This window comes from Bolinopsis microptera, chromosome 5, assembly GCF_026151205.1.
Source record: "Bolinopsis microptera isolate Bmic1 chromosome 5, MBARI_Bmic_1.0, whole genome shotgun sequence".
Classification (NCBI taxonomy): domain Eukaryota; kingdom Metazoa; phylum Ctenophora; class Tentaculata; order Lobata; family Bolinopsidae; genus Bolinopsis; species Bolinopsis microptera.
In genome coordinates, this window is record NC_087076.1 from 11329024 (window position 1) to 11346886 (window position 17863).

The following is a 17863-nucleotide window of genomic DNA, read 5'->3' on the forward strand; positions in this document are numbered from 1 at the left end:
ACATATTTTCTTGTGTTTGAAGTCATTATATCTCAAGTTTGGCACATATAAATTCTCCCAAACTCTCACACATTATCCGTCATATAGCCTTGTAACTATCTGGAAAGTTTAAAGAAAATCTATCAGTCAGACCTTGATAAAATCAAAAATATATTCTAAGTTATTCACTAAAACACTCTATTTTCGAACTTTTTAACTTTTTATTTTAAACAGATTTATCGTTCTGGTACCGAAATGCTTTACCATAATAAACGTACGGCGCGAGAACATTTCCTCGTCCAAAGTCTGACAGTTAACAACATGCGTAGGATTCCCTCAAGAGGTGAAAACGTAATCGCCACCATCCGAAGCACATTTGTCTTTGACATTGCATTACAATGCGCGTAATTTGGGGAGTATATTTGCCATACGTTGTGGGTCCGCCGCGCACGAGTGCCCTGATACTGGGGCCACTAAGTGAAACGACAATGGGGGTCACGACTCACGACATGTGACATGATACAAGAGTAATAGAGTGCAATGCATATAATAGTGTCGTGTTCACATATTACACGAATCACTTTGGTCAATTTTTGCGTCCCCTTTCCTGCCTCCGTATTCCTTAAGGGACCATCTTGCATCTACTTAGGACGTCCGCCAAAGTTGCAGATTTTCAGATGCAGACCACCTCCGGGTGTGTCCGGATTTTCAAACCACCCCCTTCCCCGGACGTCCGGATTTCCAGCTACTTTTAAGAGTACGAATAAAACTTGGCTCTCATGAGCTGCTCTGGCGATCGACTTCTCGTTCAAAATACAGGGATCTAAACTTACAAAGTAATTAGTGTCGAAGAGTTGAAATAAATGGGACTTTTTCGTTAATTCTGCCAAAATTTCCTGACGTCCAGATTTTCAGAAACCACCCCCCTCCCCCTGTCCGGATTTGTCCGAAATTCCAAAACCACCCCCTCCCTATTTGCCGGACGTCCTAAGTAATGGCCCCTAATTGGTTACCCATTACCACTGCCAGTCTGTTCATGTGTCAACATTACACTAGCGTAATAATTTATGGTGCGAAAATACAACGTTTACATATCAGCTGGTGGGTTATGTCCAATTTCTAGGTTTAAAGCTGAGATTTCGGGGTTTGAAATTAGTTCCACCAGTGATTTCGTAGAGAAGTTATACACCACTTTTACTTTTGTGTTGTAATTACCATGATCAATAATGATCAAAACAATTAGCACGTTGTGTTATAATGGTACAGTATTATAGTTATACCAACTCAACTATTAACCAATTCAACATTCAACTGTTAAAATACATATTATCCAGTACCAGTACCATGTCGCAACAATTCAATAACTGCGTGGTTGATAGCGCGATACAAATCTATTTTCGATAAGATTATCTAAACAACACTATTTAAAGTGACACCAAACAATTAAAGTGCGATCAATATTCAAGCTAGACCCAACTAAACAGTTTAAGTTAAAACTAGATCGAACGTATAGTAGTACTAGTCAGTAGTGACTATGATTTTGCGAAAAATATTAAAAAATAAATCTTCTAGAAAATAAGAAAATAAGAAAATTCCTTTCATTCTAATATGCTATGAAAAAACGATTACCACGTAACACAATTTTCATAAAAAGTCGTATGAAGATATTGACTGCCCGTTTTTATTACAGAAACGAATAACTTGATCAAAGTATTTGCATTAAAAAATTCTATAAAAATGTTTCCACCATGTTCATTGTTCGTTGCACAAACACTGCAAAAACAAGAATGATTAAAAACGATCAATGTGACCATTACGTGATTATCACATATTGGATTAAAAGTGAATCATTAAAAGCGTAAAATTTTACAAAAAAAAACAAACAATATCAGGGCTCTCACGTCCCAATGTCCCGGTGCTTCTAATTTTTCTTAAACTTTAAGGCAAGATTCCTTTAAAGCCAACCAGAAAGCTACCGAGTGCTCGTAGTTCAAACACTCAGGTAGATCGGGTAACTCTGGTTCCTCGTTCTCAGATCTCGCTAACAGAGTCCTCTCTTTGAAGAAGTCCAGACATTCCATTAGCTCCATACCTTCATAACTAACACTACCTTCCGTATCCTCTGAGGGTTTCAGGACCATCCAATCTATCAGGAATCGGTGTAACTCCATCTGCAAATAAATTCATTGTTATTCATGATTTTGGATTTAATAGCATTACTCCTTCCCGATATTATACATCAGAGTTCCGACCACTGTGAATTGTAAATTATAACAATGTTAATCCAGGAGCATATATGATGTAACAGATCATATAACAAATGATTTGAAATCTTACCAGCCATATCTTGATGATCTTATGATTCTTGCCAGTGAACCACTCGTGAGACTCAGGAGGTGGTGTAGTGACCATATTAATGCTATCAAACGGATCGTAAGTGCTGCGGTAAGACTTGTAGAAGTAGGCCAGGTACCAAGCATCCAACACGTGACACTTCTTTAGGGTATCTGGTATTGAGTAGTTGGAATGTTCTTTGAAGGACCCAATACGCTCCATAAATCTGATCAAACTCTCGTTAGGGGATCCACTTCCAAGACCTGCAATTATGATTCCTCTGAATTATCAACAACTATTGCTTAAAATATTTGATACACCACCCATCGAGTGTTTTAATAAAATCAAAATAGAACAGATGTCAAAGAGTTTAACTGTTTAAATAGCATACATATTACATACTACACATATTAAAAACCCATTATTTCACAATCCAAACTCCAAAATTCGTACCAGCTCTGATGTAGCCGATAGCAGTAGCCAGTGCCTTCTTAGCTTCATTAGCAGCTCTAATATCTCCAAACTCTATCTTGATAGTATCCGGTATCCTGTGCTGAGGTTCCCTAGCGTGGAGCTTGTTGCACAGCTCCAACCACGTGACATCCTCACGGTACGTCATCTTGAAGGTGTCGTGATCTGTGAACTGCTTGATGGAGTCTAATATGGGGTGTACCCCGCCCAGTACCTCGTCCTTTAGGTATCTCTCAAATACTCCGTAAGAGAATCTTACCTCCCTGTGTTTACCTGGCAAGTCAGTTTAGTTAATTAATTAATTAAATACAGCAGGTTTAATTAGTTAATACAGCAGGTTTAATTCAGCAAAACAGTGAAACAGTACGCTGGAATGTTCATAATGTAGTATACAGTATTTTCGCCTCTTACAGATTTGTTAGCTTCAAAATATAATTGAATAACATAAATTGAAGTGAATATTACTGACCGACGAGTCTGACAGAATGAGAATATAACAAGAACATGGTAGGTTCTCTCCGGGTCGTAGTCTACGCTGAGAAATCTATCTGACAGTTTGACATTCTTGCGTTTCGTATGTCTAACAAGCTTATTGTGTAACGCAATCAGGGTCTGAAAAACAAAACCATGTACTAAAAATGAGGATATGCAATGTATTAATCTTTACAAAAACTGTTCTTTGACAGTTTTACAATTGGTAAGAAGTCGGCAATGTGAAGTGGGGATGAAAGAGGAGAACAAAGCAACTAACATCAAGCAGATGGAGACAACATATCCCTTCTCTAGCAACAGGTTCAGGTAGGAAGAGAGACAGTGGCTCATTATCTCTGATATCCTTCTTATTTTTGTACGCTTCTGGGATCGCAAACTTGGTGCTCTCTACATTAATCTCCTTCCACGCCTGTGAAAACAAAGTAGTTATAATTTCCATTTATGATTCTAAAATGTGCACTGGTTGCTGATACAGCTGAAATGCTATACACAGTACACAAAATTAAATGTAGCTATCATTTCAGTTGCTACTGTTAAGATTCTTAATCGGGGTTTTAGTAAATAATACAGTGATTAATATAAAAATTCCGCACCTGAGCCCACGCAGCAAATCCTTCTTCCAAGATGGGGTCATCCTTGATAACATCTCTTATTGGAGTATTTCTTGCTTCCTCCAAACTGCTTTTATATGAGTATCGAGACAGAAGACGTCTGAAGAAGTCCAATATCTTCGGTAACAGCTGAGGGTGGAGGGGTTCAGACGAAGTAGTTTGATTACCTCGAGTTATAGATGTGGATACTGGTGGGGAGGTGAAACACATTTGTTTACTTTAATAGTGAGCACATGTTCGGCGAGTTGAGGAGGTGAAACACATTTGTTTACATTTTTAGGGTAAGCACATGTTCGGCGGGTTGAAGAGGTGATACACATTTTGTATTATAGAAGGCTTGTAACACTTGTAACGCTTTCTTGTTACCCCCCTTTGAAGGCCCCGAATTATTTTCTGAACGAAAGCTCAAAAATAACCGAGAAATCGACCTTCTTATTAACTCATTTTGATGACTATTTCTGACCTAAAATTGCACGAAAAATCGATTTAGCTAGGTTTCAGAACCTATAAACACTTCCTTATCCCTAAAAATTGATGTTTTATAGCTAATACGAGCAACAAGCAACATATGTTTTGATCCTTCGGTTCTACTCATGACCTAGGCAGTTAAGCTGAAACCGACAGATCGAGGCAATCCTCACCTTAACTGATAAAACTGGTACTAACACACTTTTCAGATATAAATGTTCTTTGCGATATACGTTTATTGCAGCTTTGCAACTTGAGTGAAGACCAGAGTACGAAAACACACAGCAGGTAAGCAACTCACTTTTTGTGACTGTTCATCACGAACATTCTGATCCTGCAACATATGAACAAGGATATCGTCTCCTTAACAAATCGAACAGGTACTATCACAATTTCCAGAGCACAGCATGATAACAAATTCAAAAGAAACACAATGAAGGTAGGTTACCAACACCACAATATAACAATCATACTAACAACTGAATTAAGTTTATTCTGACGACGGGCAGCCCTGATGTGCTCCGTGATCCTCAACGAGCGACCACTTGTAATAGAGGTGGTATGTCACGTGACACCGAGCCGTCCAATCACAAACAGGAAGAGTGACCAGATCGATATCGTGTGTTTACTTTCCTTATCTTTATTTGACCCTCTGTTCAAATTGTTATCTCTATCACATCTCGGCTCGGCAAGGTCCGCGTGCAATATCTGCACCGCGGTAAACACGCCATGATTGTTGTACTTATATAACCGTGCCCATTGCTCACCATTGCCCACCTACAATACAAACTGTTGGGGGGGGGGGGGGGGGAGGGGGGGGGGGTTGAAGATAAACAACCGATCTTGATAGTGTGTTGGTCGCTCCTCCAACTGACTGTGATGCTAACTGTTCAATCATGAACGGAACATTAACATATATCCATGAGTGCTCCTTTGCTTAACTTAGACAGTAAGTGTTTGAAAACGGAATATAGGACACGACTTCACTGACAAGAACTGTATGTTCCAGGAGGAGGCACTTGCAGTGTACAGGAGGACAAGCATGGTTATACATGACAGATTTGAAGTACTAGTTCAACATGGTGCAGTTCATTTTTACCAGGTTAGACACTCAAAATTTCAATTTGTGCTGTGTAATCAGTCATTGCCGTTTTAAATATGTAAACTTGGAATCATTCTCACAATTGTAATAAGAGTTTGTGTAACTTTAAATGTTGCACTTGCCCTCAAAGTCAATGGAATTCATTTTGTGTGCGGGGTGTTTATTTTAGATGAGATACGGAAGTATTGATAAAATCGATAACGGGTAATGGGTGCGCTGTTGAAATGGTTCAGTGGACCTGTGGACCCCTCTTTAGTTCGTTTACCAGCTGCATTTTATTTCGGATCATGGGTAAGAGCTTTGCTGTATATACTTGTACTGACAGATATTTTAGCTGGTACCGTACATACATATTCGTATCGTATTTTTGGCCACATTGACGGTCCTTTACATTTAGGCCCGCAAACTGAAAACGTACTCCATCGTTAACTGATGCTACTGCAAATAACACTGTTTGTCTGTTTAAATCCATGCTACCACATGATTACTGTGTTCGTGCTTAAAAATTAACTGTGCATGTAGCGACGTGAATTTAATTTCCTCTTAGTCTTAGAATCTAAATATGCCGTTTTGGTGCACGTAACGTGCGTAATCCGCGTCCGGTTCGTTCAGTGGACCCGTCTTTAGATCGTTTACCAGCTGCATTTTATTTCGGATCATGGGTTAGAGCTTTGCTGTACACTATTCAAATTTCTATTTAAAATCCTGCATGCAGTAAGCAGTTACTCAGAGCCAGCTAGAGAACGTGTTGTAACGTCACGTAATAGTTGAGTGTAGAGTGATTATTCATCGTCCGGTTAGTTAAGAATAAGCGGAATAAAAAGCGAATTAAATTTCAGGAGTTACACTTAACATCCCAGAGGTGATGTGGAGCAAGACTCAGTTCACGCCGGAAGAAGTAGCTGCCAGCAGAAAAGTAAGCATCGCCCGCATTCACGTGGAACGCTCCATTGGCTATCTGAAGCGGTACAAGATTTTGGGAAACAAAGTTGTGGCGAAGATATTGCCTTATCTGAGCGACATCGCATTCGTGTGTGCCCATTCGTGTGTGCCCAACTTGTCAACCCTGTTTTTTTAAGGGAGGTGGACAGTGATTTTTTTTAAATGACCAGGTCTACCTAAACTTGTCGAGCTTGCTGAATAGGAGGAGCGACCGACACACTATCAAGATCGGTTGTTTATCTTCAACCCCCCCCCCCCAACAGTTTGTATTGTACGTGGGCAATGGGTACGGTTATATAAGTACAACAATCACACTATTTCAAGTTCATGACGTTATCATGGCGTGTTTACCGCAGTGCAGATATTGCACGCGGACCTTACCGAGCCGAGATGTGATAGAGATAACAATTTGAACAGAGGGTCAAATAAAGATAAGGAAAGTAAACACACGATATCGATCTGGTCACTCTTCCTGTTTGTGATTGGACGGATCGGTGTCACGTGACATACCACCTCTATTACAAGTGGTCGCTCGTTGAGGATCACGGAGCACATCAGGGCTGCCCGTCGTCAGAATAAACTTAATTCAATTTTTAGTATGATTGTTATATTGTGGTGTTGGTAACCTACCTTCATTGTGTTTCTTTTGACTTTGTTATCATGCTGTGCTCTAGAAATTTTGATAGTACCTGTTCGATTTGTTAAGGAGACGATATCCTTGTTTATATATGTTGCAGGATCAGAATGTTCGTGAGGAACAGTCACCAAAAGTGAGTTGCTAACCTGCTGTGTGTTTTCGTACTCTGGTCTTCACTCAAGTTGCAAAGCTGCAATAAACGTATCGCAAAGAACATTTATATCTGAGAAGTGTGTTAGTACTAGTTTGATCAGTTAAGGTGAGGATTGCCTCGATCTGTCGGGTTCAGCTTTACTGCCTAGGTCATGAGTAGAACCGAAGGATCAAAACATATGTTGCTTGTTGCTCGTATTAGCTATAAAACATCAATTTTTAGGGATAAGGAAGTGTTTATAGGTTCTGAAACCTAGCTAAATCGATTTTTCGTGCAATTTTAGGTCAGAAACAGTCATCAAAATGAGTTAATAAGAAGGTCGATTTCTCGGTTATTTTTGAGCTTTCGTTCAGAAAATAATTCGGGGCCTTCAAAGGGGGGTAACAAGAAAGCGTTACAAGTGTTACAAGCCTTCTATAATACAAAATGTGTATCACCTCTTCAACCCGCCGAACATGTGCTTACCCTAAAAATGTAAACAAATGTGTTTCACCTCCTCAACCCGCCGAACATGTGCTCACTATTAAAGTAAACAAATGTGTTTCACCTCCCCACCAGTATCCACATCTATTAATTCTATTTATTATTATTAATTATTAGTTATCAACTCTATAAATTGAAGAAGGTTTTGACTGGAACTAGCCAACATTTTCACCATCAAATTTGAAAGGCCAATCACTGATCAAATAACAGTAAGAATTGCTACAAATCATAACGATAAGGAATGTTACGAACCCCAAGGAGATGGACTTGTTCCCTAATATCAACAAAAGTCTTAACAGTAGGGTATCTGTCTTGTTCGTGTGCTGCAACAGAGTTAGTGAAGCTGTTGCAGAACAGAGTAAGGTTGAGCGGTTGAGAGTTCCTCCAAAGTTCAGGTCGACAATGGTAGTCACTGCTGGTTAGTTGGACCGGTGGGTCGTCAAACTCGTACAACTGCCAAAAGGTGGTTATTACAAACACAAATGTAAACTTGAGATTAGCTGAAACCCGAACCAAGCAAAAACCAAGGTACAATAATACCCCCATTCACCGCGGAGTTTGGGAGAAAGGCTAAAGTCGCGGTAAATCGGGATTTGCAGTAAATCGGGGTATTACTGTAGTATGTGGGAGCCTTTCGTGAATATTTGGAAAAATAACGTTCTTTGCGAATTGACACATGATAGCTTTGCGACAGACATGTTTACACATAACACAACGAACAACATTAACAGCGACGAGCCTACACGGTTGACAAAATATGGCTTATATTCTGAAAATGCAGAGAGAAAAGTAGCTCCTTGAGGAATAAGCTCAGGAAGATAGAAATCGATAATTGTCAGAGAGGCTATGTAATGCTGATAGTGCAATGATCATATATTATGAATTCCATTTCAAGAATTCCCTAAATTATCGAATTTATTAGAGAGGCTATGCTGAAAGTGATCGTATTCGTATGAATTGCTTGGCTGTTTAGAATTCCATTTCATGAATTCCTTGAATAATCGAATGTAAAAGGTAATCTGAGTGATCAATGTATTGCAGATTCCTAATAGAAGAATTAAAAACCCATGCTATTATTAGGTTTTTATGATCAGTTTTGATGATTAAAAATGCTGTCAGCGTTGTAAAAAAAACCCGGTATAACAGTGAAGGAACCAGAGCAAATCAACCATCTTGAAATTCTGAAATCTGTATTTTCACATTTGTCACATGCTTGTCAATCATGTGGAATTTGCTGCAATTAACATTCAATATTTACAGGCACATTATTTCAAATTACATACACATTCTCGGTTGTCGTTTTTTAAAGTTTGAAAAAAGTAGAATGAGACGACTTTGCAGGCGCCTTTCAAATTTATGGTCGAGGAAACAAACAAACGGGCGAACTAAAAGTTGTCGACTGTCGAAAAAAACGTCGAGGACGAACTAAAAATCGAGTGTTAAAACATGGTCGAGGTGGACGTTTCAGATTTGCATACCTCATCACCTTTGGTTAGACTTCACCGCTATATACCTGTTTGACCAGAGGGTCTGTAGCTACATTCACGTCGTGTACAATCAGTACCTGAGCATCTCTAATCACACCCGTTGGGTTTTCTAGAAGCGGCTGTGCTGCGGCGACTATCGACGCTTCCACGTTGTTTCTGATGGAATGGGTGGAATTTGTGTGTAGCTGTATTGATCAATAATCATGTACTTGTACTGAAACTTTCACTACATATTTAAATTGTGGTTTATTTCGTCAGCACCACCTAGTGTTGAAGCTACAGCTCTCTGGATGAGAGCTATTAAGCTCAATAAAATGCCCCAGTATATGTTTATAAATTCTAAGTATATGTCAGCTGGTACTCAGTATGAAACAAACCTATCTGGCTTCGAACTGCAGATGTAGTTACGACTTTCAGCGGACACGGTCAGAGATATGATCGTTTTCACCAAGAATAGCACGCACTCATCAGGTCCAGCATTGAGATGCAGTCTCATTCCTAAAGAGAGGAGTATTGGATCAGCAATCATCATCAAAGTAGAAGATGGGGAACATTTTCTTATTGACGGAATTGAGAAATTTATGGCGAATTGCTACTGATTCACTATATCACGCACTAAAGAACCTATACCTTCCAGATCGCGCTGCATATTCTCCAGCAGGAAGGTGGATAGATTTTGGTTTCCCAGCTTGAATATTCTGTCTTTATACTGATCAGCTGTTTCCGATAAGAGATATGATGCGTGTATGAACCATCTGATAATATTAAGAAGTAGAGGAGGTATACTTCGTTCCGTGTCAGTTAATAACCGGACACCAGGGGGCAGCAGGTTGTATCCCTGAGGGAGGGAGAACTTAGTTTTGGGAGTATTCTGTGTTTCTGCAGAGAAATAAGGGTTCAGTGATCATGATGGAATGGGCTGGAAATTGGAATATGGGTCATACAATGATCTTATAAGTGTCATTTAAAACTGGGAATTCAGATTAATCTGTTTGCAATATTGAGTACCATCACATCGTGTTATAACAATTAACCTTTTCTTCCAATCCGATATTGTTGGCATCAGTAACCTCCATGGTATTGGTATTGTTTACAAACTGATGGTTGTCTCCACCAATCTCCGCTCCACACGCACATCTCCCTCGCTGCATAGGACGACCACATTTGTTGATGGCGTACGCGTGACCGTTAGTACAACGATACCATTTCCATTTTTGGGAGCTGGTGATTTTAAATCTCTTTTTAATTACAGAAATACCACTGAATCTTGCATTGGTTACTAAGATAAAAGAAACCCCCAATTACTTAAATTATTGGCTTGAATGAAAGGTCTACACTTGTAATGAATATTAAACTTACCCTTCCGCGAGATTGCCAATAAAGTCAGAAAGGATATTATCTCTCATACCGGGAAGGAATTTGTTCTCACTTTGTTCTGGGTACATTCTTATACTCTGAAATATTCAAATGTTTAAGACCTTCACCATATTATAATACTTAAGTAATTGTAACAGTAACGAGGGTATGACTATGATCAGCTAGCACTGGAGCAGATAACGGTTGTTAAGATGAACACTCCATGAACAGTACACTGCAGCATTATTCTGAAGGTCCTTACCTCGAGCAGTCTAAGGAAGGGATGTTTGCAGCGTATCTGCAGAGTCAGATAGAGCAGAGTAAGAGGTCCTCTGAACGGATCAACTCTCCTCAGATCCACTCCGGACAGGGTGTTAGGATCCGGGTCACCGGTACAAAGAGCTGTAAAACAGTTCTTCTCGCTGTCTTGCCTTAGTGTACCGCGCACCTGGGGTTCAAATAGAATCAGTGTCAAAACATGAAAACATGTGAACTGTAAAGTGAAAACACCCGGTAATAGTGCTACTTATAATAATTTGCCGTAGTCCAATGTTTAGGATCACTGATCAGTCGGTCTAAAAAATGAAGTAAACTATTCTTTATGTCCACAAAAAAGAAGTTGAATAAGCGTTACCAATTCTTTGATGTTGTTGGGAATGGGACTGTTCCTGAGAACGTAGTAAGTAGCTGCAATTGAATGTAGAGTGGTACACTCCTCAGCCTCCATCTTCTCCACTACATCATCAGCGTTGTTCGTACCATTACTCACGGCCAACTCATTCCTAACACACGATAGACAGTAACAAAAAGCGCGCAGTTTCTCTTAAGTAATTTTACTATAATATGTTGAACTGCTATTTTTTAATCTAGGGATTTAGTACTTGATTTCATGTACCTTGAATTATGCACTAGCTTATAGTTATCATTCTGATCTGGTTTCCTAAACCGATTTCAATAATTAAAATCACTAGCAGTATCTTGGCTTTGCTCAACCATAAGGTATAAACTAAAACTTTAAAGGATATGAACTGAATTCTGATACCTTAAGGAAGTGTATCCCGCCCCGAGAAGAGTGAACAGGTCGTTCTCCTGAGTCTCCGCATCTTCAACAGGTGATATCCAACTCAAATTATCATCCTTCATAACCTTGGAGATCACTGACACTCCTGAAGTTGACGGTGATAATAGAACATTTAATGACAGAATTAAACCCCTGTTTTGGCATTTAAATAAGTCTCTGATACCAAAAAATAAATACTTACTTTAGTCAAACTTTAAGAGATCTAAGCCGAACAAAAGTACCTCTATCAACGAAGAGTTGCTTGAGGAAGAATAGTTTAAGAGTGTAGACTTGTCTGGGAGGCATGGTGGAGAGACTAGCCCTCAACTCTTGCAGGTACACAGATAAGGGTGTGGCAGGCCTATCCAACACTTCACTTACTTCTTTTACTAGGATCGTCAGCCTGGATATTTGTTGTTGTTAATATTAAGAGAGAAAATCAACCCGCAATAAATAGTCTTTCAGATACACTCAGTTCGTTATATAAAAACGGTTCACTTTGGCGAAGGCTTCAGCGTCTTTAATTATTTTCATTTAAAGGTTTGTCTTTATAAAGCGCGTCTTTATTAAACAAACTGAGTGTACTCATTTAAACTGGGAACACTTGATTATCAACATTAAATCATCACAAAGACTTAAAATTACAGTGCAAAATTAGGGGGATTGTGATGAATAATTTCAAGTTTTCTTCATCATGAAACTGTATATTTTGTCGTAAAAATAAGTTGTCTCCGTAGCATAAATTATTCAGTACTCGGACTCACACTCTGCGGATACCAGAAACAGATTGTACAGTGCGCTGTATGTATTCCACTCCTTCATATTCAACTAAGTCATTGTACATGTTGATCAGTTGGGGAATATCTAGTCTGGTATTCACCACATCCTGGAGGAAAGGGTTGGGAAAGGGTTATATTATATATTATATATTAGGAATGTAGGATTCTTAGAAGTTATTTTAAATTATCGTTACAGACGCGCTTTGTGGTCTACACTACATGCCTCATGTTCATTCAAATGAAAGACAGGTCATATGTGTGAGAGCAGAACATTAAAATCTTCACCTGAGTGATGGTGACGAACTTTGCGAGCGTTGTAACGTTAACAGTCTGGTCTTGTAAGTGACAAGATTGGGATATGAACTCACTGTAGTCACTGCAGGGGTAATAGTTGGTTATATCCGATCATGAGAAATTAATTTAAAACCATAATCTCAGCTTACTACAGGACTGGAAAAGTAGATTTCAGCCATTTGAAACGTTATTTGGTAACGTTCGCAGATCTGACATAGAGCACGTCTTACAGAACGTGGAATAGATTATAAAACCGTAAATGTTTAAATACTCACTCGCGATATGTGAGTTGATTCTTGACGAACATGGTGAAAATGAGGGTTTGTAGGGCTTCTAGCTTATCATTCGCTACTGACCTTAACAATCTGTTCTCACGCACTCTACCCTTTCCTGGGAGATATCATATATTTAGTCGACAAATTCACCAAGAACACCTGAGAGCCAGAGTCTGACAGGTCTTCCAAATCATTTACTTCGACATCTGCGGTTATATAACCCAAGATAAATGATAACTTATAACAAATTAGTTCAAATCTCACCGAGGGTTGCAAGAGTTTCCAAAATTCTGGGGTCAAGTCTCTGTTCACTCAGGAATGTTACAATTATTTGAGATAGGAAACTAACGGCCTCCCCGCAGCAATTGCTCACCAAAGCCACCAGGTCCCTGTGGATAATTTGTAGGCTTGTAAAACGTATGATACCGAGGTAAATGTCACTAGGTGATAATGTTCCGATTTGGTTGTTTTCTACTTTTCAATAAGATAAGTTACAAAAGTTGGTGCAATTTATTGAACTAACTCTAGATCAGCTGGGATGGGAGGAGAGTCTTCAAAAATAGGATCCCCGCATCTTGAGCATCTGAGAAGTTAGCATTATGGTAATTAACTGCGAAATAATTACACTTATCAATTTGATAAGACAGGGGTATAATGGTAAAGATATAGAAAGTAAATCATTTGACTTAGTTGTGCGTTTCTTTCAAAGCCCCTTGCGGACAAATGTAAAGAATAAATTAGGGTTAAATAGTTAAATTAAGCAGAACTCACTGCATATTCTGGTTCTCAAAACAGGGTCTACAGAACACGTGTCTACACGCTGTAACGACCTGATCGTGAGTCAAATCACCGCACACAGTACACACCCACATTATATTCCTGAAAATTTGCAGAGTTGAAGTTAAAACTTTAACAGCCATGTTAAATAGTGGTATGTAATAAGGAACAGAAATGAACTTTGTATGACACGAGTGTTGTAAGATGTGATATCAAGCTCACATCATATCAGTGTCCATAGCAAGGTCCTCCACTGCTAGTTGTATCATGTCGTGTAGTTGCGTAATAATTCCCTCAAGAGACTCCTGGACCGTGAGGGCCTCCAACTCCTGAATAGTCATCGAGTAGTTTTAATAATCCACAAATATGTTAGTTTTAATGTATTATTGTATCATTAATAATGATATAATTGAGTTTTACAATTTAGTGATTTCATTCCTGTTATATTCTCGCAAGATGCTTCTAATCCACGGACAAAGAAACATGACTCACGTGTTCTACTTTGACATAATAAATATCAGTTTGAACTTTAGGCACTCCGAGGCTGTTCATTTTACCAACAAATTTTCTGTTCAGGTCCTTGAATCTAACTCGGTTCCAACCATTCCTGGGAGTATTGGTTAACGTCATATATCATAATATCAAGGTCAGCCTAATTGTCTACACCCTCTGCAGTATCTCAAAGGCTCTCAAATATTTCAAATCGGGGGCCTTCAGTAACAGGCTTCATTAGCTCTGATAATAGAGATAGAACAAACATGTGACTAACATGAGCCTGGCGTACGCGGTAGGGTGTCCGCCGTAAAGTCCGATGATAATCTTTATGGGCATGGTAAAGTTGTTGGTCCTCATGACGTTGTCAATAGAGCTCTCAATTTCAGTTAAGAGGATCTCACAAAGGGTGAAGAGAGGTTGTTCTGACCGTGAAGCGTTTTCAAAACAACTGATATCTTTATTGATCTCCTGCAGAAGAATAAAATGGTTAAAAATATACAAAGACATTATACACGAGGAGCAGCTTCCATCTCCGATCCTATTCAATCTGAATATCCAGTCCACTCCCACATTTGTTCCATACAAGTATCAATTAAAAACTGTAAGATTTACCTGCACGAAAACAGTAAGAGTTTTCCGTAGAGCCTCTAGCTGGATCTGTCCACCAAGTCTCAGGTGGTATATCTGTATCAGAACAGCACACTCGGCAACATGTTTCTCCCGCCAACCTTCAGGAAGCTGCACTTCAAAGATCCTGTAAGCAATCTGCAGAAAAGGTTACCATGAGAAGTGAAAATTTATTTAATATATCCTAGAAATACTGGCGAAAGACTGTACAAATTATAATTATGAACTTGAGATTGCGCAATGCGCATATCATGCAATTTTCGATACTTTGAATACAACATAGTTCTACGGTGTATGAACTACGTTGGGTAAGGTTGTATAATTGTATTTTCATGACAAACCTGGAATTCTAAGTCGGATTGAGCGGCGTAAACCATGTTCAAATAGTCCGAAAGATAACGTTCATTCAAATCCTGTCTTAACTGAGGGTCCTGACTCGCTCCACTCAACAATTCATACAATTTACACTTGTTGAACTCCAACACGAAATTGTCTGACATGTCCTCCAGCAAATCGTCTGAGTAAGTAATCAATTGTAGCTTTGTAGTTAAACGAAACGACAAGGTGTGGAATATTCTCACAAATGGAATGACTGCGTGGAGCCGCGAGGCTGCTCATCAGTAACTTCGTACATTGATTTACAACGAACCTTCTTCATTAAGTCTGAATACACCAGTGCTCATCTCGTCCAATCTATCTTTGACGAGCCAGGAAAAAGGGAACCGACATGGCACATCTCTAGTGTCAGAGCAGAGGAAATTATGCTGTATTTTACACAAGCTATGGTCACTGACATGAATATCACTCCAACTGGGCATCATACTGTAAAAAAGGAATGTTAACTACATCCCCTCTCGCTACAACTTGCCAGGCATCACGAGCAAGACTGAAGACTGCCTAAATTCTCAATATAACGCCAGCCAGCAGCCTGTATAATTTAACGGTGCAAAATTGCGATTGTAACGATTACTCTGCACAATTGAGTATGACTTACGTAAGCATTTGCTCCCAGAAGACGGTAAGAGATGTTTCACTTCTGAGGGCTGCGTTACCATCACGGTCTATATCTGATATGATACTAGCTGCTACATTCGTCAAGGAGTCTGACACCTGTTAATGTGTGTTCAGATCTTCAAGTTCTATCTCCTACAATTGGTTCAAACCAGAACGCAAACATTTGTGATCACTGAATTCTTATAATTCATATGTGGGATATGTTTTATGATCAAAGATCGGTACTATCTTTGCTAGCGACTTTCCGGATTTGTCAAAGATAGTAAATGTAATGACGGAAAATGTAATGACGGAAAATACAATTTTACCAAATCGTCATCTCCAAATGATGATTCCACGAGCTATACGCTTTCAATAAAAAGGTCAATAACTAACCTTGAGCATCAGAACGTTCTGGAATGAAGTGCTTTCTGATAATCTTGCTTTGTCAAGAGCGGCTTTCTGAATCCAGTTTAACTTCGGTGAGTCGCTTGTTGTTTTCAGAGATTGTGTCAGAGCGGAAGTGATCCTAGTTTGCAGGTACGCCGATGTCATACAGTCCTGATCACAATATTTCAGTACAAAATCAGGAGATAGTGAATGAGGAACAACTGTTTATCTAATCTCTTCGTGAACGGGCGGAAACTTTGGCGGTTAAGGGCATGGATTTTCAGATGGCTTACCTTTAATACAGGACCCAAATCCTCACGTGGGAATGGGTTAGCTATGTTGCACACAACTTGCTCCTTGTAGGTATTCAGCACCTCGTTCATGTCCAGGATGTCATCTGCGGAATGCAATTTATTTGGTGGTTAAGACTTAAGATCTGATCCAAATTACGAAATGAACTCATCGAGGGCTAATAGCGGGGTCCGGACTCTAGGGCGGGTTAGGGTTAGAGTCTTACGCCGTTTAGTCCCGGACCCCTAATAGCCGGTCGTCTTTGTACCTATTTGCCTCGTGGGGGTTTCAGAGACTCGGTTAAATAATTTTTCAATCATAAAAACAAACCATCGAACAGTCTCGGGATATCTCTGCTCCACAGATTTCTCAAATTTGACATCTCCGAAATAGACTTCATTCTTCCAGTCTTGGGGTTCAAGTCCTCAATGTGCACGTTATTCCATACCTCGCTGTGGAACAGAGCCGGTCTGTTCTCCTGGAAAATTTAATTATTAAAGAAAAGACAGAAACTGTCAAATATAGCTTGAGACAAGGTGATTACAGACAAAAACTCAAAACAAAATTATTCGTTAGAAAAACTTACAGAGTTTCGGAGCAGCTGAGTGATTATTATCACATGTTTTATTAATTTCGTATCCCTGCTGAAAGACTGCAATTGGAATCTCATGTAGCTAAGAAGCTTGTGCCACTTTGGCGGCACCAATATCACCAGCCACTTCGACTCATCTTGGAAGAATGGCTGAACAGCTGATTCAAATGTGCTCTGTGATCCAAATTCCTCGACATTGAACTTGTATGCAGACTCCTCCTGGAATAACAATATAATCATAAATATTTTACTGAGTACCACCACTGCACTTTACAGTATAGGTTTGTCATTTGGGTGTATTATATCGGATTGTAGTTCAAAGTATTAGGAAGTGGAAACCAAAGTGACAGCCAAACGAAGGCTTTCATATAACGAACGAACAGATCATGTATAATAAGCCGCGCAAATGGAAAACACGCGCTCGGGTTAATGTCACGAGAGTGTACAAAATTTCAGTTAGGCGCTGGCGCGTTACATTCAAAATAGTATTGCGCCGCGCAATAATTGAGCGTTTCATTTTTTTAAAGTAGCAGCGAATTGCCAAAAGCAAAAGTGACATTTTAGTTTAAGTAACCTTTGGAAGTGGAATGTTTTTCTTCGCTGGAAGGTGGGAGTAGGTGGAAACTACAAAGAAGGATGGTTTAGTCTCCTTCCCCTGGTATTTTACGAATGAAGCCAAGTCTTTGATAATTGGAAATACTTTACCCCCTCGGTCGTAGTACTCGTCCCATACTTCCTAAACAGAGAGGGCGTGTATTGATTAGTAACTTGAAA

General features: G+C 39.4%; 1 protein-coding gene across 1 annotated transcript; it reads right to left on the reverse strand.

The window, feature by feature from the left end:
* Positions 1-1171: 1171 nt before the first annotated feature.
* LOC134815937 (E3 ubiquitin-protein ligase rnf213-alpha-like) lies at positions 1172-17243 on the reverse strand. The gene is made up of 33 exons (XM_063824550.1): positions 17084-17243; positions 16828-16975; positions 16500-16603; positions 16213-16377; positions 15818-15933; positions 15473-15645; positions 15165-15340; positions 14809-14961; positions 14471-14664; positions 14194-14308; positions 13924-14030; positions 13696-13803; positions 13448-13507; positions 13189-13313; positions 12925-13039; positions 12641-12731; positions 12341-12462; positions 11819-11979; positions 11559-11682; positions 11151-11298; positions 10779-10964; positions 10520-10614; positions 10195-10381; positions 9791-9998; positions 9538-9658; positions 9238-9316; positions 7926-8126; positions 3870-4016; positions 3536-3685; positions 3254-3396; positions 2767-3057; positions 2317-2576; positions 1172-2150 (listed from the first exon to the last, which is right to left on the reverse strand). The coding sequence occupies exons 1-31, from the start codon at positions 17165-17167 to the stop codon at positions 3054-3056; spliced, it is 4110 nt and encodes a 1369-aa protein (XP_063680620.1). The 5' UTR covers positions 17168-17243; the 3' UTR covers positions 1172-2150; positions 2317-2576; positions 2767-3053.
* Positions 17244-17863: the final 620 nt, after the last annotated feature.

What these genes read in the sequence shown, in the direction of transcription:
- LOC134815937 (XM_063824550.1), bottom strand. Translation starts at nt 17,167, where the DNA reads ATGAGATTCCAATTGCAGTCTTTCAGCAGGGATACGAAATTAATAAAA. An exon ending in AGAACGTTCTGATGCTCAAG is followed by an intron (nt 15,934 to 16,212) that starts GTTAGTTATTGA and finishes ACACATTAACAG; the next exon opens with GTGTCAGACTCCTTGACGAA. An exon ending in ATTGGCAATCTCGCGGAAGG is followed by an intron (nt 10,382 to 10,519) that starts GTAAGTTTAATA and finishes TAAAATCACCAG; the next exon opens with CTCCCAAAAATGGAAATGGT.